This window comes from Spermophilus citellus, assembly GCF_964194105.1.
Source record: "Spermophilus citellus genome assembly, chromosome: 13".
NCBI classification, from domain to species: Eukaryota; Metazoa; Chordata; class Mammalia; order Rodentia; family Sciuridae; genus Spermophilus; species Spermophilus citellus.
The window spans coordinates 63,642,949-63,667,778 of NC_138193.1; the positions used below are offsets into that span (position 1 = coordinate 63,642,949).

At 34.0% G+C, this 24,830-nt stretch overlaps 1 protein-coding gene across 1 annotated transcript in view; it reads left to right on the forward strand.

Moving 5' to 3' along the window:
• Positions 1-24,425, forward strand: part of WDPCP (WD repeat containing planar cell polarity effector) — a 371,882-nt gene extending 347,457 nt beyond the window's left edge. Inside the window, exons 18-19 of the mRNA XM_081264390.1 lie at positions 14,858-14,886; positions 23,434-24,425. Of these exons, the coding sequence (XP_081120516.1) occupies positions 14,858-14,886; positions 23,434-23,484 (80 nt within the window). The 3' untranslated portion in view covers positions 23,485-24,425. The remainder of the gene's footprint in view (positions 1-14,857; positions 14,887-23,433) is intronic.
• The last annotated feature ends 405 nt before the right edge of the window (positions 24,426-24,830 follow it).

Consider the following 24,830-nt stretch of genomic DNA (forward strand, 5'->3'; position numbering starts at 1 on the left):
GAGGAGGATAAGAGAAGCAAGTGGAATTAAGATGCCTGTATGGACTTCCTTCTGGAGAGTTTAGGAGGGAAATATATGAAAGCAACTTAAGCCTCTGTGAGAAGTAAAAGGCAGAGAAAATGAATTTTAAGAAGTATCATATAGTGCCAGGCATAAAATGGCTACTCATATTTTTTTCCTTGAGGTTTACCAACTGTATGTCAGAAAGCCTATATAACATAGTTCTAAATATGACCTAAAATATTGTCACTTCAGCTTCTCAGAAGCTAATCCTCACCTATGAAATCAAATTTCAGTAGAACGATTCTCATATAGGATAGGCAGGTAAATGAACATTTAAAACAATTCATTTCACATTAATGATTTTAAAACATGATATTTAGTAGGAAAAATGGTATTTTCCCCCTTTTTGAGTTTCTATTTTTCCTTGAATTTTGAGGAAGAGATGGAGTTAATAGGCCAAGAGGTGACTACAGTATAAACAGAATGTTTACTTCAAAAAGAAAAAAAAAATGAAGAAAAAGTATCAGGGAGGTCAATATAATTTCCTTCATGGTGTTTAAGACATGTAATTAAAAACCTCTGTTATTTCAAAACTAATTTTAGTTACTGAATTTTGTCTTTTTTCACAGAGATAATCATTGCATTAGACTAGGAGATCACAGGTTTAAATGCTGTATGAAGCTAATGATGCTAAGTTATAAAGAAGGTGATAGAAGATAAGGATTAAAATATGGGTCGTGGGCCAGAGTGTGTACAGGCTTTGGAGTAAGGCTAAAGAGTTTCTATTTATTTCAGTTGGTAGTGGTGTGGATTTGAATGTTAGGAAGCAGGTAAGTGAAATGATCAAAAGCATAAGAATATTAATCTGGTAGCCTTTCCCAAGTTGATTGAAATGAGAAAAATTAGATAGCAAGTTTATTATAAAGTAGTAAAAGCCTTGAGTGAAAATGATAGTGGGAATAGGAAAGGATAAACTTGAGAGATATCATGATTAAAAACAAATATGGCTTGTTGAATTCCTTTATCCAACACACTTCAATAAATATTTATTGAACTCCTATTATATGCCAGAAACTATGTTGTGCAGTAGAAATAGAAAACATAAAGTTACCTACAAGGTATTCATGGTAAAGAGCTGCTAGAAATGTAGTAAAATTCTTTGATGCATTCTCCACGCTGCCCATAAAGTGACCTTAACCTGTCTAGACCATTATAATCTGTCCATATCATCTCCATCCAGCCTTCTTTGGCACTACTCCACAATTCTTAACTGTTTCTACTTCCTCATCACCCAAAACATGTTAATATCAATATGATTAGATTTCCTCCATATCACCTCTAATAGCATTTGACATTGTTGATTATTTCTTTCTATAATATTCTCTTTGCCTTCTTTGTACTCTAACCCACTGAATCTTCTTGCCCTCTTTAGATCTTGATAGCCTATTAATAATAACCATTTTGGAAATAGTAGACAGATAAAAGGAATTCTTTTAAGCCATCTAATATAGGTGAATAGATATCAAATCTTATCCTCTCTTTCTGCCCTATTATATGTGAGCTGCAACTCTTTTTTTTAAATTTTTTAGTATTTATTTTTAGTTTTCAGCAGACACAACATCTTTGTTTGTATGTGGTCCTGAGGATCGAACCCGGGCCGCACGCATGCCAGGCGAGCGTGCTACCGCTTGGAGCTACAACTTTTAAGCACCAAAGTGCAGTTTAAAAAAATGATGAATATGGATGGTATTAGTCAAGTATCTTCAAAGAAGGAGAACCAACAGGAAGGGAGTGTGTGTGTACACAGAGACAGAGATACTGATCGATTATAAGAAATTGGCTCACACAATTAGGACTTGATAGCCTTCCTAAGATCTGCAGTTGGCAAACTGGAAACCTAGGAGAGCCAACAGTGTGGTCAGTTAGCCAATAGTGCAATGAAGGCCAGCAGGCTTGAGCCCCAGGAAGAGTAAAAAGAGAAAACTCATGTCCCAGCTCAAAGGTAGTCAGGCAGGAGTTCTCTCTCATCAGGGGTAATATTAGCTGGACATGAAAATGTACAGAGGAAAGACAAGTTGGAATCTGTTGGCACCATAAAAATATTCAAAGGGTTATGGCTGATATTTCACTTCCTCCTTCCAAATCTTGCACACATTTTTTCCTTTGGCCATTTCTAACATGGAAATACATGGGGAAGAATGTTCTGGGAAATACGGTTCTAGCTTAGCCAAATTTATTTACACAGTATAAAACCATCTTGAAGGTGATATATTTTAACAAAATAAATAGGCAAGAATTCTATAGAGGTAAGGTTTGATGAGGAAGCTATGCAAACTAATTTAATACTGTACACAGAAAAGCTAAAATAAAAACCCTAATATTGTTGACCAAGTTTTCAAAGCTGAAAATTATATTGAAGATTGAAAGAGTAAGTGGAAATTAGCCCCAAAACAGAAACTGTTAATAATTCTTTCCTTGTATCTTTACAGAAATTGTACATGAAACAAAATCTGTGGAGGAGAACCAGTCTTGTTTCATTTTTTAAGTTTCTTTTTTAAATTTTTTATTTGTTTTAATTAGTTATACATGACAGTAGAATGCATTTATGGACTTTGATATATCATACATAATGGGATATAATTCCTCATTTTTCTGAGTGGACATGTTGCAGAATCATATTGGTCATGCAGTCACATATATACATACAGTAATAATATCTGTTTCATTCTACTATCTTTCCTATCCCCACATCCTCTCCCTCTACCTAATCTAAGGTAACACTATCCTTCCCTAGTTCCCCCTGCCTCATTGTGAATTAGCATCCACATATTAAACATTCAGCCTTTGGTTTTGTGGAATTGGCTTGTTTTGCTTAGCATGATATTCTCCAACTCCAACCATTTACTGGCAAATTCCATAATTTTATTCTTCTTTAAAGTAATATTACATTGAGTATATATACCACATTTTCTTTATTCATTCATCTATTGAGGGACACCTAGGTTGGTTTCATAGTCTAGCTGTTAATGAATTGAGCTGCTACAAACATTGATGTGGCTGTGTCACTGTAGTATGATTTTAAGTCCTTTGGGTATAAACCAAGGAGTGGGAGATAGCTGGGTCAAATGGTGGTTCCATTCCCATTTTTCTGAGTTTCCAAAATGGATCAATACCTTTGCATTTATTTTGTTTTTCATATACTTTACAAAGTAATATCCAAAAATTTTATTAGATTAAACATATATAAAATTATCCTATGGAACGGCAGTAAAAAAAATTCTTGTTTTTTCTCAATGCATTACTTCTTTTTAACCACCTAGAATAAGTAGTTCACAGACCAGCAATAATGATTTTCAGATGAGTTTTTGGTCCTTATCCCACAAATTGAGTAACACTGAACTAAGACTAACTTCTTACCTAATTTAGGCAGAAAGCTCAAAGTAATACTTTTGAGAATAACAGAAACTGGGTGTATTTAAACCAGACACCTAATGAGTATGAATTGTAAGGAACTTCAGAGACTAGTGATCATAGTTATTACTCTTTAAAACTTCATAAGCTAGACACAGTGGCATAGAACTAAAATCCCAAAGGATTCAGGAGGCTGGAGGATCACAAATGTGAGGCTAGCCTCAGCAACATGGCAATATCCTCAGCAACTCAGTGAGATCCTTTCTCAATTTTTTAAGAAACTTTTTTAAAAAGAGGATAGATTGATTTCCAAGATTTTTTGTTTGTTTGTTTTTGAGGATATTTTGAGTGGGAAAGTTTCCTAATTTCTCTTTTCAGTTGATTCATCATTGATGTATAGAAACATAGTTGATTTATAGGTGTTAATTTTGTATCCTGCTACTTTGCTGAATTCATTTATAGTTCTAGAAGTATTATGGTGAAAGTTTTTTTGGGTCTTCTAAATATAGAATCATGTCACCAGCAAATTGTTTGAGTTCTTCTTTTCCTATTCTTATCCCTTTAATTTCTTTCTTTGCCTAATTGCTGTGGCTAGAATTTCAAGGACTGTGTTGAATAGAAGTGGTGAAAGAGGGCATCCTTGCCTTGTTCCAGTGTTCAGAGGGAGTGCTTTCAATTTTTCTCCATTTAGAATGAGGTTGGTCTTGGGTTTAACATGTGTGCACAAGCACACGCACGCAAACATGGGTGTGTGTGTATGTATTATTGATTTCCATATGTTGAACCAATCTTGATCCCTGGGATTAACTCCACTTGATTGTGGTGCACTATCTTTTAGTATGTTTTATATGCGATTTGCCAGTAGTGTTTTATTAAGAATTTTGAATGTGATTTGGCAGTATTTTATTAAGAATTTCTGTATCAATGTTCATCAGGGATATTGTTCTGAAGTTTTCTTTCCTTGATGTGTCTTTTTCTGGTTTTGGTATCAGCGTAATACTAGCTTCATAGAATGAGTGTGTAAGGGTTCTTCCTTTTCTATTTCATAGAATAATTTGAGGAATATTGGTATTAGTTCTTCACTGAAAGTCTGGTAGAACTCAGCTGAGAATCCAGTGGTCCTGGGCTTTTCTTTGTTGGTAGGATTTTAATGGCATCTTTAATTTCATTGTTTGAGATTGATTTGTTTAAATTATCTATGTCCTCTGGATTCAGTTTGGGTAGGTCAATCATCTCTAGAAATCTGTCAGTGTCTTTAAAATGGGGGCTGGGTTTGTAACTTAGAGCGCCTGCCTCGCACATATGAGGCACTGGATTCAATCCTCAACACCACATGAATAAACAAAATAAAGGTATTCTGTCCATCTATAACTAAAAAAAATTTTAAATATTGTCAAAATAAAAATATTGTCAAAAGCAATATACAGATTTAATGCAATTCCTATTAAAATTCCAATGACATTCTTCATAAAAATAGAAAAAGCAATCATGAAATTGATTTGAAAAAAATAAAAGACACAGAATAGCCAAAGCAATCCTCAGCAAGAAAAATAAAGCAGGAGGCATCACAATACCAGACCTTGAATTATACTACAGAGCCACAAAAAATGACATGATATTGACACCAAAACATACCTGACGACCCATGGTACAAAATAGAAGACACAAAGACAAACCCACATAAATATAGTTATCTCATACTGGACAAAGGTGTCATAAACATATATTGGAAAAAAAAGATAGCCTTTTCAACAAATGGTTCTAGGAAAACTGGAAATCCATATGTAGCAAAATGAAATTAAACCCCTATATCTCACCCTGTACAAAACTCAATTCAAAGTGGATCAAGGACCTAGACATTAGATCAGAGACTCTGGGCCTATCAGAAGAAAAAGTAGGCCCAACTTTCCATCATATTGGCTTAGGAACTGACTTCCTCAATAAGACTCCTAAAAGACAAGAAGTAAAATCAAGACTCAATAAAAGGGTAGTATCAAACTAAAAAGCTTCTTCACAGCAAGGGAAACAAGAACATGAACAGGGAGCCTACAGAATGGAAGAAAATCTTTGCCACCTGTATCTCAGAGCACTGATTTCTGGGATATACAAAGAACTCAAACTTATCAAAAACAAACCCAAATAACACAATCAATAAATGGGCAAAGGAACTAAACAGGCACTTTACAGAAAAAGAAATACAAATGGTCAAAAAGTGTATGAAAAGTATATGAAAAAATGTTCAATATCTCCAAGCAATTAAAGAAATGTAAATTAAAACTACACTGAGGTTCATCTCACTCCAGTCAGAATAGCAATTATCAAGAATACAAGTAACAATAGGGCTGTGGCTCAGTGGTAGAGCACCTGCCTCGCACAGATGGGGCACTAAGTTTGATCCTCAGCACCACATAAAAATAATAAGTAAAGATATTGTGTCCATCTATAACTAAAAAAAAATTTTTAAAGAATACAAGTAACAATAAATGTTGGTGAGGATGTGGGGGGAAATGTCCACTTATACATTGCTAGTGGGACTGCAAATTGGTGCAACCACTCTGGAAAGCAGTATGCAGATTTGTAATAGAATCACCATTTGACCCAGTTATCCCACTCCTCTGTATATACCCAAAAGACTTAAAATCAGCATACCACAATGACAAAGCCACATCAATGTTTATAGCAGTTCAATTCACAAAAGCTAAGCTATGGAACCAGCCTAGGTACCTTCAACAGATGAATGGATTTAAAAAATGTGGTATATACATAAAGGAATATTACTCAGCCTTAAGGAAGAATGAAATTATGGCATTTGATGGCAATCCCAAAAACCTTAAAGCCAAATGTTCTAATATGTGAATGCTAACACATAATAAGGCAGGTAGAGAGGGAAAAATAGAAGTTCATTGGATTAGATAAAGGGGAATAAAGAAAATGGAGGGGAGATAGAATAGGAAAGACACTAGAATGAATCAGACATAACTTTCCTATGTTTAGATATGAATACATAACCAGTATAATTCCACATCATGTACAACCTCAAGAATGGGACGTTATGCTCCATATATGTATAATATTCAAAATATACTGTTGTGTATATCTAAAAAGAACAAATTTTTTTTTAGCACTGAAAATAACAAAGTGGGGAGCTAGAGACGTAGCTCAGTGGTAAAGTGCCCCTGGGTTCAATTCCTAGTATGTGCTTATGTACGTACATACATACATACATTAATAAAACATCATAGTGGGTCAACTTAGTACTGAACACTTGCTTGTTCAGGCACTAAAAAGAGCTTATTCAATAACTTATCAGTCATCCTATGAAATTAATGATAACAGTATACAATAAGCAAGTCTTTTTTGGAAAGCAAGTCTCATCATATCAATTTAATTTGATGTCACAGTCTACATAATAAGTTACAGATATAATCTACATTGCCCTGATTTCAAAAAGAATTTTGATTGTGTCTTGCACTCTAGAACAAGATAGAAAACTGTTTGGTTTTGTTTTAGGTCTCAGGATCTCATTAAAATAACTTTTTTCTCCATATTTTTATTATTGCATTATAATTATACATAATGGTGGGATTCACTGTTAAATATCCATACATGTACATGCTGTGATAATATAATTTGACCAATATCATTCCCTAGTATGTTCCCTTTCCCTTCCTCCTTAATTTCCTTAGTCCCCTTCCTCTCCTTTCCTTTTTTTTCCCTATCTCTTGCCTAATTGCTGTGGTTAAAACTTCTAGCACTATATTGAATTCAAGAGTGGTGAAAGTATACATTCTTGTCTTGTTCCATATTTCAAAGGAAGTGTTTTGTTTTTCCCTATTCACTATGAGGTTGACTTTATCTCCTATACCCTTTCTGATGTTGATAAATTCCTTCTATCCCTAGTTTCTGCAGTGTTTTTATCATAAATGGGTAATGAATTTTGTCAAAAACTTTCTCTGAATCTATTCAGACTTTGATTTTTGTCCTTAATTCTATTTATGTGGTACATTATAGTTATTGATTTACACATGCTAAATCTTCCTGGTAACCCTGGAATAAAACCAACTTGGTCATGATGTAAAATCTTCTTAATATGTTATTGATATGACTTGCTAAAATATGTTATTGACATGACTTGCTAAAATTTTATTAAAGATTTTTTGCATCTAAGTTCATTAAGGATATTGATCTGTAGTTTTCTTTCCTCAATGTGAGCTTATCTGATTTTGGTATGAGGGTGATACTGGCTTCACAGAATGAATTTGGAAGGGTTCCATCCCCTTCTATTTCACGGAATAAAAATAGGAGTATTGGCATTAGTTCTCTTTTAAAGGTCTGGTAAAATTCAGCTGAGAATCCAACTGATTCTAGGCTTTTCTTTGTTGAAAGACTTTTTATTACTGTTTTTATCTCATTGCTAATTATTGGCCTGTAGCTTTTCTATGTCCTCTTGATTCTATTTTGACATGTCATGCATGTATCAAAATGTATCCATTTCTTCCAGTTTTTCCAATTTATTGGAGTATAAATTTTCAAAATACTCCCTAATTATCCTCTGGATTTCCGTGATGTCTGAGATGATTTCTCCTTTTTAATCTCTTATTTTATTAATCTGGGTCTTTTCTCTTTTTCTTTCAGTAGTTTACCTAAGAGTTTGTTGATCTTTGTTCATTTTTTCAAAGAACTCTTTCATTCATCCTTTGTGTTTTTTAAACCTCTATTTCATTGATTTCAGCTCTGATCTTAATTATTTTGTTTCTTCTACTGTTTTTCGAATTGGTTTATTTTTCGAGGGCCTTCAGATTCATAATTAGATTGCTTATTTGAAATCTTCCTGATTTTCTAATGTAGGCACTGATAGCTATAAACTTCTTTGAACTACCTTCATTACTGTCCCAGAGCATCTGGCATGTTGTTTTTGGTTTTTGTTTCTTTGTGTGTGTGTGTATGTGTGTGCCAGGGATTGAACTCAGGGGCACTTGATGACTGAGCCATATCCCCAGCCCTATTTTGTATTTTATTTAGACAAGGTCTCACCAAGTTGCTTAGTACCTTACTGTTGCTGAGGCTAGCTTTGAACTCTCCATCCTCCTATCTCAGCCTGCATCTGGTATGTGGTATCACTAATCTCATTTGAATCTAAGAATTTTTAAATTTCTCTCCTGATTTCTTCTGTCACCCATTCATCATTCAGAAACATATTGTTTAATTTCCATGTGTTTATGTAGTTTCTGTGGGGTTTTTTGGGGGGTGTTGATTTCTAATTACATTCCATTATGATAAATATGATATGATGCAAGAAATTATATCAATTTTTTTATATTTGTTTGGGGGCCGAACATATGGTATGTTTTGGAGAAAGTTCCATGAGCAGCTGAATAGAAAGTGAATTTGGCTCTTGTTAGGGAAATATTCTACAAGTGTCATATTAAGTCCATTTGATTTATAATATTTTTAGGTATCAAAAGTTCTTACTGGCTGGGCATGATGGCACTTGCCTGTAATCCCAGTGGCTTAAGAGGCTGAAGCAGGAGGATTGCAATTTCAAAACCAGCCTTGGCAACTTAGCGAGGCCCTAAGAAACTCGATGAGATCTGGTCTCTAAAGAAAATATAAAAAGGGCTGGGGATGTACCTCAGTGGTTAAGTGGCCCTGAGTTAAATCCTTGGTACTACCCCCCCCCCCAAAAAAAAAAAAAAAGTTTCTACTGAGTTCATGTGTGGATGACCCATCAATTGATGAGAGAGGTATTTTGAAATCACCCAGTATTCCAGTGTTTATTGTACTGGAGTCTATCTGTGTCTTTAATTCAAGTAGTAAATTTTATCTAATTAGGTGTACCAATGATTAGGGCATAAATATTTACTATCATTACATCTTCTTGTTGAATTTTTCCCTTTACCAGAATGAAGTTACCTTATTTGTCTTTTCTGATTAATTTTGGTTTGAAGTCTGATCCTGCTTGTCTTCAGGTTCTATTTACTGGGTATGTTAATTTTCATCCTTTTCACTTTCACTTTGGGGGTTTTTATTTCTTTTTGTGTATTTAGTGGTTTAGGGGTTTTGTTGTTGTTGTTGTTGTTTTAGTATTTAAGTTTTTTCTGTAGTGATGGCTTAGTTATGAATTCTTTTAGTTTCCCTTTATCTTGTCTTTTATTTTTTCTTGAATTCTGAACAATATCTTTGCTGGATATAGCAAACTTGGTTGACAGTTTTTTTTTTTTTTTCAGGGCTTGAAATACATCATTCCAAGTCTGTCTAGATTTTAGAGTTTGTGCTGAGAAATGAGATGTAATGCTGTTCAGCTTGCCTCTGTGACTTGACATTTTTCTCTTGAGGCTTTTAATTCTATCCTTGGGCTGGGGTTGTAGCTCAGCTGTAGTAGAGCTCTCACCTAGCAAGTGCAGGGCCCCGAGTTTGATCCTCAGCACCACATAAAAATAAGTAAGTGAAATAAAGGTATTGTGTCCAATTGCAACTAAAAAATAAATATTTAAGAAGAAATTCTATACTTATTTTGTATGTTAGGCATTTTAATCACAATGTGACATGAAGAGCTTTTTTAATCTTGTCTATTTGGGGTTGTGAATGCCTTCTGAATCTGGATGTCTATCTTATTCTGAAGGTTTAGAAAAATTTCTGTTACTATTTACCTAAAGAGGCTTATCCATGCTGTTAGCTTGCATCCAACAATCCAATGATTCTTAAATTTGGTCTTTTAATATTCTACCAGAGTTCTTGTATATTCTGGTCATGGTTACTTATTTTCTTTTCATTAATATAATCTTGATGTTCAAGGCCAGCAACTATCTTCTATTTCTGAGATAAGATTCTGTCTTTAGCATGGTGCATTCTTAGACTTACAACTGAACATTTTATTTTATTGTGACTTTAATAGCCAAGATTTTTGACTTGTCTTTCTCTCTTTCTTTCTCTCCCTCCCCCCTCTCTCGGAATTGAACCCAGAGATGCTTTACCACTGAGCTATATGCTCAGCCCTTTTTATTTTGAGAAAGGGTCTCCATAAATTGCATAGGGCCTTGCTAAATTGCTGAGGCTGGCTTTGAACTTGTGATCCTCCTGTCTCAGCCTCCCAACTCACTGGGGTTATTGACATGCACCACTACACCTGGCTATTTGTTTGTTTGTTTTTCCAGTTGTAGATGGACAAAATACCTTCATTTTATTTATTTTTATGTGATGATGAGGAATGAACCCAGTGCCTCACACATGTGAGGCAAGCGCAAATTTGAAGTAATTAAAGACTCAGCCTCATTAAATAGTCTGTGTGAAAAAACATTTTAAAAGAATATTAAAAAAAGACTGGGCTGGGGTTCAGTGGTATAACACTTGCTTAGCATGTGTGAAGCACTGGGTTCGATTCTTAGCACCACATAAGTAAATTACAGGTCCATCAACAATTAAAAAGTTTTTTAATTAAAAAAAGGCAAAAATATTTTTAAAAATTAAAAATATTTATTATTTTTTTTAAAAGAAACTCTAATTAACCTAAAACATAATCTGATAAGATTTTTCACAACTGATGATGAAACATATGCAGAGGAAAAAGACTTTGTTGTTCAAATTTACTATGGTTCTTCACTATATTTGTTCCTCATCATTATGTGCTTTGCAGAAAATATTTTACCCTCTTGTATGTTACTAAACCAGCAATGTCAGTAGTGAACTTCATTCACTTTGGGTTTAACTGTTATCAGTTTTGAGAATTTTTGTCAAAAATAGAGGTTGAATATCTGGACTTTCTATCACACAGAAGTTCAAAAACCTGGCAAAATTTGTGATTTTTTTTTTTTAAGTTCAATACTAAGACTGAAATTTTTCTGAATGAAAAGAGGCACCATGAACCACTTATCAGACTAAATGGCTTTGGAAATCAGTTTTTGCTGCAAACTTGATAACACTGAAATGGATTAAGAAGCATTAATTGAGATTGTCTAAATAATGTTAGGTTGTACTTACTGTCAAGAGTTAAAACAAGGGCTGGGGTTGTGGCTCAGCAGTGGAGCACTTGCCTAGCACATTCAAGGCACTGGGTTCAATCCTCAGCACCACATAAAAAATAAATAAAAGGTATTTTAAAAAGTTAAAACAACAAATGAAATCTATGTCCCTACAAATTTTAAGTAGATATATTTACTGGGTATGATGGATGGCACAAGGTGGAATGATCATTAGAGCCCAACTTGAGCAATACCTTGAGACCCAGTCTCAAAAACAAACAACAAGAACTATCCCAGTTTTAGCACTTACAGTCTCAAATCCTGATGATCCTGCTTAATCCTAGAAAACTGGAACTACCAGTTTCCTTAATCCTGGTGGTGTTTTTTGGAGCTGGCTACAAAAGCAGAAGAACATTTTATATTTCAAAATCCATCAACAGTAGAATTGAGAAGCTCCCACCTAACCTTTCATTGGAAGTGAATAACCTACAACATAGTCACATGATTCTGCTTTGTGTGTTTGTGTGTAGGGAATAAATACGGGAGCATTCCACCACTCAGCTACATTTCCAGACCTTTTTATTTTTTTTTTTTTTTTTGAGCCAGGATCTTGCTAAGTTGCTGAGGCTAGCCTTGAACTTGATATCCTCCTGCCTCAACTTCCCAAGTCACTGGAATCACAGGCATGCACCACTCTGCCTGACTTGTAATGACATGCTAAAAGGTAAATATTAAGAGAAGAACCTAATAGAATTCTAAAAAATAGATGCTGTTCATGGGTTATTATCAATAATAACTGGTAGTATTTATTTTTTTGAAAAGGCATTTTCAAAAATAAAATACCAGAGGTCAACATTAACATGAACTTTTGCAGTTGAGTTTGTTGAGAAAAACCATTAACTCTGAATCCCCATTAAGTGCAATGATATACCCCATATTATCATTAGATATATTTCTAAAAATTTAATTATTACTATTATAGTTTAAAGTATTTACATAGTGTCTTCAATTTTGTTTTTAGCTCACAAAGCCTAAATATTTACTCCTTGGTTCTTCATATAATGTGAATCCCCTCATCTAGACTAAGACAATATAGTTCAGAGATAGAAACTGTCATAGTTGACAAGAAACTAAATAAAGCATTAATACTGGCTTTTGTTAGAAAAGTGAACAATTGGTATATTTTTAAAAGTCTGAAGTAAGCACTTCATTACACCAATCTCTTTAGATGTCCATCGAGAAACTACATTATAAATCTTAAGACTCCTGCTATAAAAGTTTTTTTTTCCTTTCTATGAAAACTTTGTCATGGATTCAGGAAAGCGTGACGATGTCTAACATAGTGAAACATAGTGTCTTTTTTTTTTAAGTTTTTAAGTTGTTTAGCTTAAAAATGTCAAGTTTATGGGGTAATGATTATTATTTTAAAAAAACACACCAAATACTGAGTTCTTTTTATGGTCTAGGGAAAACTTTTTAAAAACATGCTTAACTGTTGTGAACTGAGCTGCTAAACATTGGTGGAAGCTAACACAACAGGGAGACAGAAGAATAAAAGTTCAGTGGATTAGACAAAGAGGAATGGAGGGAAGGGAGTAGAGATAGGAACGTTGTGTCAGATTAATTCTATTGTCATTCCTATGTACACACATGAATATACCACAATGAATCTTCACATCTCATACAACCACAAGACTGGGATCCTAATTAGAATAAAATATGCTCCATGTTTGTATATCAAAATATACTATACTGTCATGTATATCTAAAAATAACAAATAAATTTTTAAAAATACATGTTTAAATTAAAGCTGGGTAGTTTTGTGTAGCCATTAAAAGAATTCATTGACCACTGAGAGACAAATGTTGAACCAGTTTCTGAAAGAGTTCGCTAATTTTTTTTTTTTTTTTTTTTTTTAAGAGAGAGTGAGAGAGGAGGGAGAGAGAGAGGGGGAGAATTCTCAATATTCACTTTCTAGTTCTCGGCGGACACAACATCCCCGTTGGCATGCCGTGCTGAGGCTCGAACCCGGGCCACACGCATGCCAGGCGAGTGCGCCACCGCCTGAGCCACAGCCCCGAGTTCGCTAATTTTATACTCGTAGAGATCATCAACAAGAGAATAACCATCTTATTGCAGGATTTAAATGTTTGTCTAAAATCAAGAGCCAACCTATTTTTTAAAAATCGCCTGTCCTATGAAAACATTACAATACAGATCTTTGAACTATATAAACAAAACATCCCAAACTATACAAAAATACCCCCATGAACAAGTAAGAGGGTTAATGACAGACAAGTAAGAAGTGTTTTGAGAGAAATGCAGTCATCATCAGGGCATTACTTGGTGCTGGCTCTATGAGGAGGAATAAGATGCTATAGATACATTTTAGTAAATGTCTAATCTATCTAGGAAGGTAAACTAAATGAATAAAGAGAATAATATAAGTTAGTACCAGGCACAATCACACATACCTGTAATCCCAGCAAACCGTGAGGCTAAAGCAAGAGGATAACAAGTTTGAGGCCAGCTGGGCTACTTAAGGAGACCCTGTTTCAAAATAAAGCTGGAGTTGTGGCTCAGTGGTAGAGCACTCACCTAGCATGTGTGAAGCCCTGGGTTCAATCCTCAGCATCACATAGATAAGTAAATAAATGTATTATGTCCATCTACAACTAAAAAATATTTTTAAAAAACTATAAGGACTGGGGAAGTAACTCAGTGGCACATCTGGATCAATCCCTAGTACCAAAAAAAAAAAAAAAAAAAAAAAAAGATTGTGTATCTTTGTGTGTGTAGAGAGGGAGAGATAAACAAAGGTATGTTATCACCTAGTGCCCAATGAATGGCATCTGTATACACCAAGTACTTCAAGAGAAACATAACAGATTTATAGATACCATCAATTATACCCAATTCATTGTTTCAAGGATGAGAATATGTAATATAATTCCTACCTAATATCTATCAATAATGAGAAATTACATTGTGGCAATAATGATAGTACTTTTCTCTCTGCATGTAAATTTAAGCGATATACTAAGTCAGCAGGTATAGCTGGTATTAGAACAGACACCTCAGTAATCAATTATGGCTTCCTTTCCCATTGAGTTCAAAATATAAAATAAAATAGGAGGGAGTGCCTTCTCAACACAGTTCCCCACTGTGTCCCCAGGTAACCACCACTACTCAACTAGAACTGACAGATTAAACTCCTGGTCATGCTAGTAAGACATCATTTTAACAACAGAAAGGACAAGATATAGTCTCCTTATTTTACTTCAGTGCATATTATCCATAACTTATATATAAGAATAATTTAGCACTTTCATACTATTTTAAGGTTTAGTTTTCAGCATTTTAATTTATTTAAGTTGTATTTTCAGTGTTTTTCTTTTCATGAAGAAATTGAAAAGTTTTGTTAATTTTTAGAAAGTCCTTTATTTGATTTTAAGGTCATTACTGTTGTGATCTTTTATTTTAGGAGAACTGAAAGAAGATTACAGAGGACAGGTAATTTCTCTTACTATTTATAATCAGACATTTAAATTCTAAGAGAAAAACATGATATATAATTATTTTAAACTTAGGATATGCTGCCTTTGTCTACATTAACTGGATTACATTTCTGTACTGTTTCTTAAGACTTAGCTTTGCATTATTTCAAAGTTACAATTATTAAAATTGTTATTTTTAAGTAAAATTATGCATAATGAAATATATATAAATGAAGCTTGAATTTGACTCAGATTATTCAGTAGCAAGAAATTAGGAAGGATATAGAAGAAGAGTCACCAGAGGCTGAAAATTGATGAAGCTGGATGGTAATAGAGCAGTTCATGTATATCATTCTCTTATTGGTATATGACTGAAATTATTCAAAGTACAAAATTTTTTAAACCCTTATAAAAATTATCTGATTCATTTTATTACATATATAATTTTTATAAGTAACATATGTAGAAATACCAATTCTAACAACTGGTCCTGAACCCATTTCCACATTCTGTTTTTGTTAATTCTGAAAAGAGGTATCAAAGTTCTGTTTTATACCATTTTCAAAAAAGGCTTGGTATGAGAAATCCTTATAATTTTATAAGTACCCCAAAATGGATTATTATAGTATCTGATTCATTCTGAGACTTAGATTTGAATGATTATTCCACAATTATTAACATTATAACTTTGGACTATTCATTCCATCACTCTAAGCCTCAACTTCTTTATTTGTAAAATAGAAATAATTCCATATACCCCAAAGGATTTGTGTGAAGCTCTATTATGAACATGAACGTGGTAGGATTTTATTAATTATATGTAACTATACTAATGATAGTAATTATCAACAACATCATTACTTCAGTCTACCCTATGGACATACCTATATTGAAAAAACGTAAATCTTGATTTATTTAGAAGAAAATACCCCATATTATAGTTAAATACACATATATAACAATTTGCATTTAACTTATTAAAGCTTAAAGATACTTTACTATAAATTTCATGCATTTTAAATCATTCACTTTTTAGAACAATTGTTAAAGGAAAAACAGTATTCTATCAAAATTTTATAGTCACATCCACTTGGATACACAAATGTGCATGAGATACAAGAAAGAAAACTAACTTCTCAAGAATTTTTCTAGAAGGGCTGATATATAGAACAAGAGAAACATCCGTTTATGTATTACTGTACAGAATGGTTGTTGTAACCTAACTGGTCACAGGACTGAATTCAGAGGGTAATATAGCTTAAACATGTTACTGCTAATTTACACACACTTTATGTTCATCCTCTGGTTTCTTGTGTAGAAATTATTATCAAGTACAAATAAGATACAGATTATAACAACCTATCATTATCATTTGTAAAGGTCTTATTCAAAATTTTCATACAGTACGTTTCAGGGATTGTCCTTATAATATGAAAAGAAAATTTTGCAAAAATACATAAGTGTATTAGTCCATTTTCTGTTGCTGTAATGAAATGTGTGAGACTATGTATTTTATGAAGAAAAGAGGTTTATTTAGGCTTCAGTTTGGGATGCTGAAAGTCCAAGATCTGGTTGTCCCATCAGTTCAACCTCTGCAAGGACCTCATAGCAGATGGCATTAGAATGGAAGGAGTATGCATACATAAGAGATTACATGGCAAGACTAGAAGCCACAGAGAGATTCAGGGACCAAGTTTGCCCTTTTATAACTTACTCTGGCAAGAATTCATTCCATAATATCAGAATTAATTCCTTCTGGCAGTATCCCCAGGAACCCAGTCATCATACATTAAGCCCTTACCTCCTTTTTAATTTTTTTAATTTTTGGGTACTGGTGATTGAATCCAGAGGTGCTCAAGCCACATCCCTAGTTCTTTTTATTTTTTGAGACAGGGTTTTGCCAAGTTGCTGAGGCTGTCCTCAAAGTTGTGATCCTTCTGCCTGAGCCTCCCAAAATATTGGGATTACAGGCACGCCCCACTGCATCTGACCTAATAAATTCCATCTCTTGAAAGTCCTGCCACCTCTTAAGGCTGCCATATTGGAATTAAGCCTCCAACAAGTGAGCCTTTGGGGGCAAACCACATACAAACTATGGTAATAACTATTTTTCAACCTATTTATCACCTCTTTGTCAACTTGAACCAATTGGATATATTTGATAGCAACAACAAAAAGCAACAGTTTATTATTTGACATAAATGTATTATGTACTTATTAAATAACTGGTACTTGTCTCAATATCTTAAATGTTTTAATTCAGCAAACCCCTAGAAGGATACTGCTATTAGCCCCATACAAACAATGAAATTTAGACATGAAAATTAAATAATTTAACCATAGTCACACAGCTTGAAAGGAAGAAGCTGGAATTCAGATTTAAATAATCTGGCTCTAGACCAAGGTTTCTCATCCTTAGCACTTGTGACATTTGGGGCCAAATAATCCTTTTGTTGTTGGGGTCATCCTCTGTATTGTAGAATATTTAGCAGCAATCCCTACTGGATGCTAGGAGTGTTCCCAACCAAATTATGATGACCAAATAACTCTAGCCATTGCCAAATGTTTCCTTGGGCACGGGATGGCACAATCACCTTGGTTAAGTCTTGTCTAGAACAACCCCTACTCATGTTATGTAGAAACCCCTTATATAAATTACCTCTTGAAGTCACACAATGGAAATATTGAAAGCGAGACTATAACATAAAACTCACCTATAGCCTTCCCCTTTATTTTGCTTGTACTACTCATTTTCATACTGTTTAAAAGGAATCTTAGACTTGGAAATGGCAGAAACTCATTCTTTTAATGGGAAATTATGGCAGACATAGCAATCTACTATTTCTGTTGCTCCTGATATTCTTACTCTTAGCAGGAGAGTTAGGCCTAGCCCAAGGGGAATGGTGCAGATAAGATAGGAGGTATGTGAACACACATACCCCCCAACCCCCAATATTTACATACTGACAACTATATTAATAAAGATCTCCTGAAGCTGAAGTGTGTAACTTCTAAAGTGATTGACAAAGTAGTGATTTTTCAACATTCTTCTATCATAAATTAATTAAATTACTTATAGGACAGTAGCTTCAAGCATTGGTTGAAAAATAGTAAATGATACATTATGTTTATGCTTATTCTTTGCTCCAAAGGATTATTTTTTAATATGTTAAAATATGATAACATACACATAGCTTGTTTGGTAGAGTGTTTGCCTTGCATGCACAAGGCCCTAGGTTCTAATCCCTAGCACCACACACATACACACACAAAAAAAAATCAACATACTCCCTTAAATGGGTGACTTGGATGAACCGCTAGGTAAAAAATATTTTAACACAGCCATAATATAATGATCATTCTTCATAAATACTGAATTTATCCTAGTATTTATGTCCTATCTCCTCCCCAAAAATGTTGGGGCAATTCATAATTGTGTTATATATAATATCAAAAATAAATTATTCATAAAGCAAAAATAAATTACAAGATACAGAATAAGAGATAGCTCTAGTAAGATATTAGATACAAATTAAAACTGAGTTTAGGGGCTGGGGTTGTGGCTCAGCGGTAGAGCGCTCACCTAGCATGTGCAGGGCCCTGGGTTCAATTCTCAGCACCACATAAAAATAAAGGTGTTGGGTCCAACTACAAATAAAAAATAAATTCAAAAAACTGAGTTTAACTCTGAATTTGAGGAGGGAAAGCAAAAAAGGGAAATAGGTTTACTTTGGAAGGCATCATGATATAACAGAATGGAGGATTTATATGCAAACTCTCTCAGTTTCAGTTTTGTTTGCTATTTCCTCACTGCCATGCACCTCCATGCCTGTTTGTAATCTGAGTATAATTTTTAAAAATAATACTACATGCTTGTTATGTCAAATTAGGTAATGGCAAAGCATTTTATAAACTCCAAAACATGATTTGCTATAATTGTTCTTTTTGACTTAATTTTTTAAAGTTATTCAAATAATAAATTTGAGGAAATGTTTTTCTAGGACACTCATACTCAAGACTGCTTACATCAGAAAACTGAAAAACTAAACAGGTTTTTGTATAGCTTCCAAAAAGACAATTCCTATTCACAAAGATGTTTCTTATGATACCTCATCTACATAAGCTTAACGTATTATATTAAATCATAATCCAGTGAAGGTATTTCTGTGGAAAGATGAAATGACATGTTCTAAATACATTTTTGATAGTTTACTTACCACAAAAGGAGTTAGGAAGTTAGTTAGCTTATCTGTTAACCTGTCTCTTGTAAGTACCTGAAATCTCAAACCAACCTAGCAAATGCTAGACAGTAGTCAGTGTGAGACTGCATTTCCTAGAAACAACATTAAGTACCAAAACTCTACGATGTTAACTAAAAAGAAATCTCATTATAATATCAAATATGCATGATGCAGAGTTAATGTTTAATAGTGAAACTTGAATTCCTGGTCAATTTACTCAGGAAAGCATCTGTTGCCATATGATGGGCTACTGGCACGAATATAAGCCAGGGCCTTAAATGACAAAACCAGGGAATGAGAGGACCTAATTGTAAGGTCAGGCAGCGGTGACCAAAAGGAGGCAGATTAAAAAGGCTGCTGAACAAGGCTTGTTGAGATTTCACTCCCAGGCCAGACCCTCCAGACCAACAGGGCAGATCTGGGAGAAGAGCAGTGGCTCCACCAGACTGGAATTTTTATTGGGCTTAGGACAGGAATGGAGGGCTTGGGGCAGGAAAAAGGGATTTTCAGAGTCCCTTGTCCTACTGGGGTTAGTTGGCTAAGATCCAGGATTGTCAGAAGACCCCACTGATTGACAGGCGGTTCCGTTGGCGCCTGATTGGTGGTTCTTTCCCGCTCCGGTTGCTTAGTGCTTTGTTCCTCAGCCACCTCCACCGACCTAACACTAATCATAAAGCAGCCTACAAAACATGTTATTTGTTAGTATGTTGAAAAGAAAAAAACTGCAGTGGAAAAAGCATTCCAGAGAAATAAGAACTAAATTCTAATTCCAGCTTTGTCACTAAATAAGTGAATTGACAAAGCACTTCACCTACATGAGCATCCGTTTGCTCATCTATAAGATGAAAGGATTTCAGATTAGGAGTTTTCAAGTTTCTTCTATCTCTAAAATTCACCGTCTGGAATTTAATTATTGTTATATCAGAAACTTTAGGAGAAACCATTAGTAGGAAACCTAATACAGAACAAAGGCATGATCACTTATATCAAAGAAAAAAAATCTGTATTAAGTGAGCAACAGGTCAAAATCCAGTTTTTAGCAAAGCAAACCTTAACATGTCTTAAGTTTGCTTATGAAAGTCTATATACATTTAAAAGAAAGTGACCTGGTATCACCCAACATTAGGTAACAGCAGTAAGGTGTGGCTCAGAAAATGCACTTAACTATGTGTAGAAGTCAAATGAGGAACTAGGGAAAACCCTTTTGTTGTGTAAATTACTACAGGAATTAACATGTACCTTCCTTCAGTCAAGGGTGAGCATAATTTCAACACATAATAAAATGAAGATCAACCTCGTTTGGAACTACAACTTCCTGTTACCAAATAAAATCATCTTTTCCCAAACTATGAAAGAAAGAAAGCGAAACTACCAATTCTACACTGTTTTTCAAGGGATAAAATTTCATAACTGTATTTCTATAGTTCTGTAAGAAGGAAATAATCCTAAATCCAGAAAATAACTAATGTCTAAGAATATCCATCATAAGGTTTTTTATTTAAAAAAGCAATTGCACATTAATAATTTCATTTTTTGGAATTTATATAAGTTGTAATGTTTGATGGAATAAAATTAGAAACAAAGACTGTGGGAGCACTGAAAAGTGTTCAAAGAGAAGCCAAAAGTAAGAAAATAAAAAATGTGGAATTTTATATATATAATTTTACCTGGGCTTAAAATAAGTAAATAAATTGTGGAAAAAAGATAACTGGAAGGAAATAATGTTCACCATATTTTATGTGATTGGTGAGACTGGGTAAATTTTTGTACTTTTCTGTTTTACAAATTTTATTTAAATGAGTATGCTTTAATGATTATGAAACAACTGAATGTAAAACTTTATTTCATTAATCTTCAGAATATCCCTCTAAGGTAAATAGAGTACAAGTCAAGGTTATTTAGCATTGTGTAACTTATCATGGAAACCTTAGAAATGCCCTGAAGTCTTTGCAATGGATTTTAAAGGAAATTCTTCAAAGGAAACCTTTATGGCTTTTTAAAAAAATTCCTGAGATCACTAGAAAGAAAGAAGGGAAGAAAGTGGGAGAGGGAGGGAAGGAAAGAGTGAGGGAAAACAGAAGGAAAGAAGGTAGCAGGGAAGAAAGGAGGAAAAAATAGCTAAACCACATGACGCTTCATGTGAAACCTGGCCTTTCAGCTGCAAGTATTTATTTCCTATACTTGCAGTATAGGAAAATAAAATAATTTACCTAGAATCTCCGCCAGTTGATAAAAAAGACCAACTACAGGCTCCTCAATGACCATTCTAATGGTGTAGAAATTAGACTTTGGTAGGGCGGTTTGTAGGCCAAGAGTTGGAGCTTCTCTTTAAAATGACAGTGCTTTTAATGTTTTGTTTTGTTTTTAAATTGAAAGCTACCTAAAACCGCTGAACTTGCCAGCACACACACACAAGCCTGGGGCAGTATTAAATTACTCATTCTTCTTGTTACCTGTTTTTCCAGGTTTTTTTTTTTTTTTTTTTTTTTTTTTTGGTGTGTGTGTACCTTAGCAGCTAGAGAGCTGGCACATGCACCCTCCACACACACACACACACCCCTTCCTTACCTTCCACTTCATACCCATTTTCCTTGAGCTGTGACTATGTAAAACAGTATGAATGCAGACTTTATGAAAGACTTCTTAGTAAAAAGAACTTTAATACTTAAGGAAATTTTTTTTTTTTTTTTAACGGTGCTTGGGATGTAACCTATGGATGTTAGGCATGCACTCTAATACTGGGCTACACCCAAGCCCTATATTATTTTAAATATCCCAACACAATAACAAAAAAAAAAATATTTTTAGATAAGTTATTTTCACTGATACTTTTGGGAAAAAATCTCATATTAGCACATGGTAATAAATTAGACAAGCAGTCAGTATAGGTAGGAAAATTGAGTCAGGTCAAATCAAGGAGGCCAATTTGAGTGAGTCTGGGAAGTTGGAGAGGGGTTGAAATGCTAATACCTTCAGAGCCCTTCCTTCACCCTTATCAAGATAACCTGCCCCAGCTCCAACCTATTGCTAAGGCAACTGTCCCAGGATTGTCCCTCCCTATAGGAGTTATTAATTATGCCCCTTTCCTGCCCAGATCACGCCACCTTGGCCCCTCCAGGAAGCCCCTCTACCCATCTGCTTCACACCTTTTAGCCCTCCAACCAAGCATCTTCTGGGCCTAGTCACCTATGCAGGAAGGAGAGAGATAAAGGAGGAGGAGAACAAAGGAAATCTATGACACATAGAAAAGAAAGAACATCCTCACTTCTTGGGATACCAGAATACCAGTTATAACCCCCTTCTCCCCCACAGGAGAAATCTATGTTATCCTTTTTTAAACTCTGATTTATATGCTTGTGTGTTCAATATGTGAAGAAGCAGAAGTCATCACTGGTAACCAGCTGTATCATTAGTATCAGTGCCGGCTGTTATCCCTACTCTCTTCACCTTTCACCTTATCATTTCAACTGCAAGTAGGCTACCTTCAAATTTTCAAAAACTCCTAATGTGTGATTTTTCAAATGGAATCACTCTGGTTTATTTATTTATTGGTAGCTATAGATGGACAGAATGCCTTTATTTTGTTTATTTTTATGTGGTGCTGAGGATCTAACCCAGAGCCCCACACATGGTAGGCAAGCGCTCTGCCACTGAGCTACAGCCCCAGTGCCTGGAATTACTCTTCTTTAGTCTTGCCTTCAAACATACTCTAGTTTCAGAATCCCATCATAAAATCTTGCTTTTCTGTACCCAATGTTGTTGATATCGGTATAGGAGAGGTATGAATCATGGAAAGAATAACAAATGGGAAAGGAATGAAGTTCTTGTTAATATTTCTTTTTACTTTTATAACATGTTGTAAAAAGCTTATGAAATTATATAATCTTTTCTATTTGATTCCTTACCTCAGGAGTCACTGGTCAAATATTCAGTTAAAAAAAATCAGATTTAAGAAATGCATTGTATTGTATTTAGAACTTTTAGAACACACAGTATTTTAAAATCAAATAGGCAGAATCACAATAAACTGCAGTTTACAATTTTTTGTTGTAGGAGTCTTCAAATGCTTTCAAATTTCAATTATCATCTTGACCTTCCTTCTTTGCCTTTTTATACTTCATATACTTCTTGAAAACTATGAGTTTTAATAATTGAATAAGATAAATAAAGATCTTGTGTCTACATATGTAAAATACATTTTAAAGAATTTTATTTCACTGTTTTTAAATACTTAAAATAGTAAAGATTTAAATATTAAGTCAACATTTTTGCTCTGCTTAAACATGATTTTATTTTAATTATGTTTATCTATTTACTTGCAGGACATTGGAGATGGTGGTTCTCTCAGAATGGTTCACTTTGGTTTGGTGTAAAAAATGAACTTTTTTTTTTTAACTTCAAAAAGAAATCAGCCTTTTTCATGACCTGATTCAATTAAAATCTCCCTGTATGGATTTTTAAAAAGGAAAGATGGTATATGTAACATAGCGTAATAGTAGCAAAGTGATCCTAAATAAAAGTCCTTAACATACTTTATTTTTAGTAATATACAAATTTTGAAAATGTTTTAAGCTGTACATTATTAGGTACTTCAAAAACAATATTTAAACCTTGTTCTCTAGTATTTTAAAAATTTTGTCAGCTGGTCTTACTTATATCACTAATTTACATTATATGTAAAATATTTATTAAGCAAAAATGTTAGCTCAAACCCATTAGTAGTAGACATTTCCCCTGTATGTTTTGAATCTTACTGCTATGAGGCACTGACTGCCCCATGAAACTCAGAGATATTATATTCCTCTGGAGCAAAGAGTAGGCATGTTTACTATCTATTATAAAAGATTTGAGCTCCTTAAGTTCCAAGTTCTTTCTCTTTAAATAGCCCAGAGTGTGCTGGTGGCATCTGGCCCTTTTCACATTGCTGTATGGTAATAGAACTCAGGAAATCAATGCAAAAATAAATACATTTAAAATGCTGGGCTGGGGCTGTAGCTCAGTGATAGACCCTGGGTTTGATCCTTAGCACCACATATAAAATTAAGGTATCGTGTCCAACTACAACTAAAAAATAAGCACTAAAAAAAATATTGATACTCTGGGTACTACTGTTATGATTAATAAACTGTGCTTTGTTTCTAATGCCAGGAGTCTTATGTCTTTTACCAGCAGACATGAAACAGTTCCATAATTTATTAACTTGTAAGTAGGGTAAAATTTTGGACCCTTCACAGTTCTTGATACCTGTTCATTAGCATATAAAAGTTTTCAAATTGTAGATATCTGTAATAACATCTTGAAATATTGTGCATGAATTATAAAATTAAATCTTTTTAAAAGCTACACTGAGGTTTTTATATTTCCGATTTTTCTTCCTACTTTCTATGCATCTATACCTCTACTGGGGAATATGACAAAGGGAGTAAAAGATTTTTCAATTCACAACTCTCCTTAAAAAATTTTAGGTAATTTTTTGTTTTTGTCTGGGTTTTTTTTTTTTTGTTTTGTTGGTAATTTGTAATGTGTGTGCCACATTTTAAATAGAGATAAAATGTCCAGGAATGGTGATATGCACCATGCTGTTGGGGAGGCTGAGGAAGCACATTCACTTGAGCCCAGGAATTCATGACCAGCCTAGTCAACTTAGTGAGATCCCATATCAAAACAACATAAACAAAAAAGATTCAATTATCAGCAAATTTTAATTTTCCACCCTCCT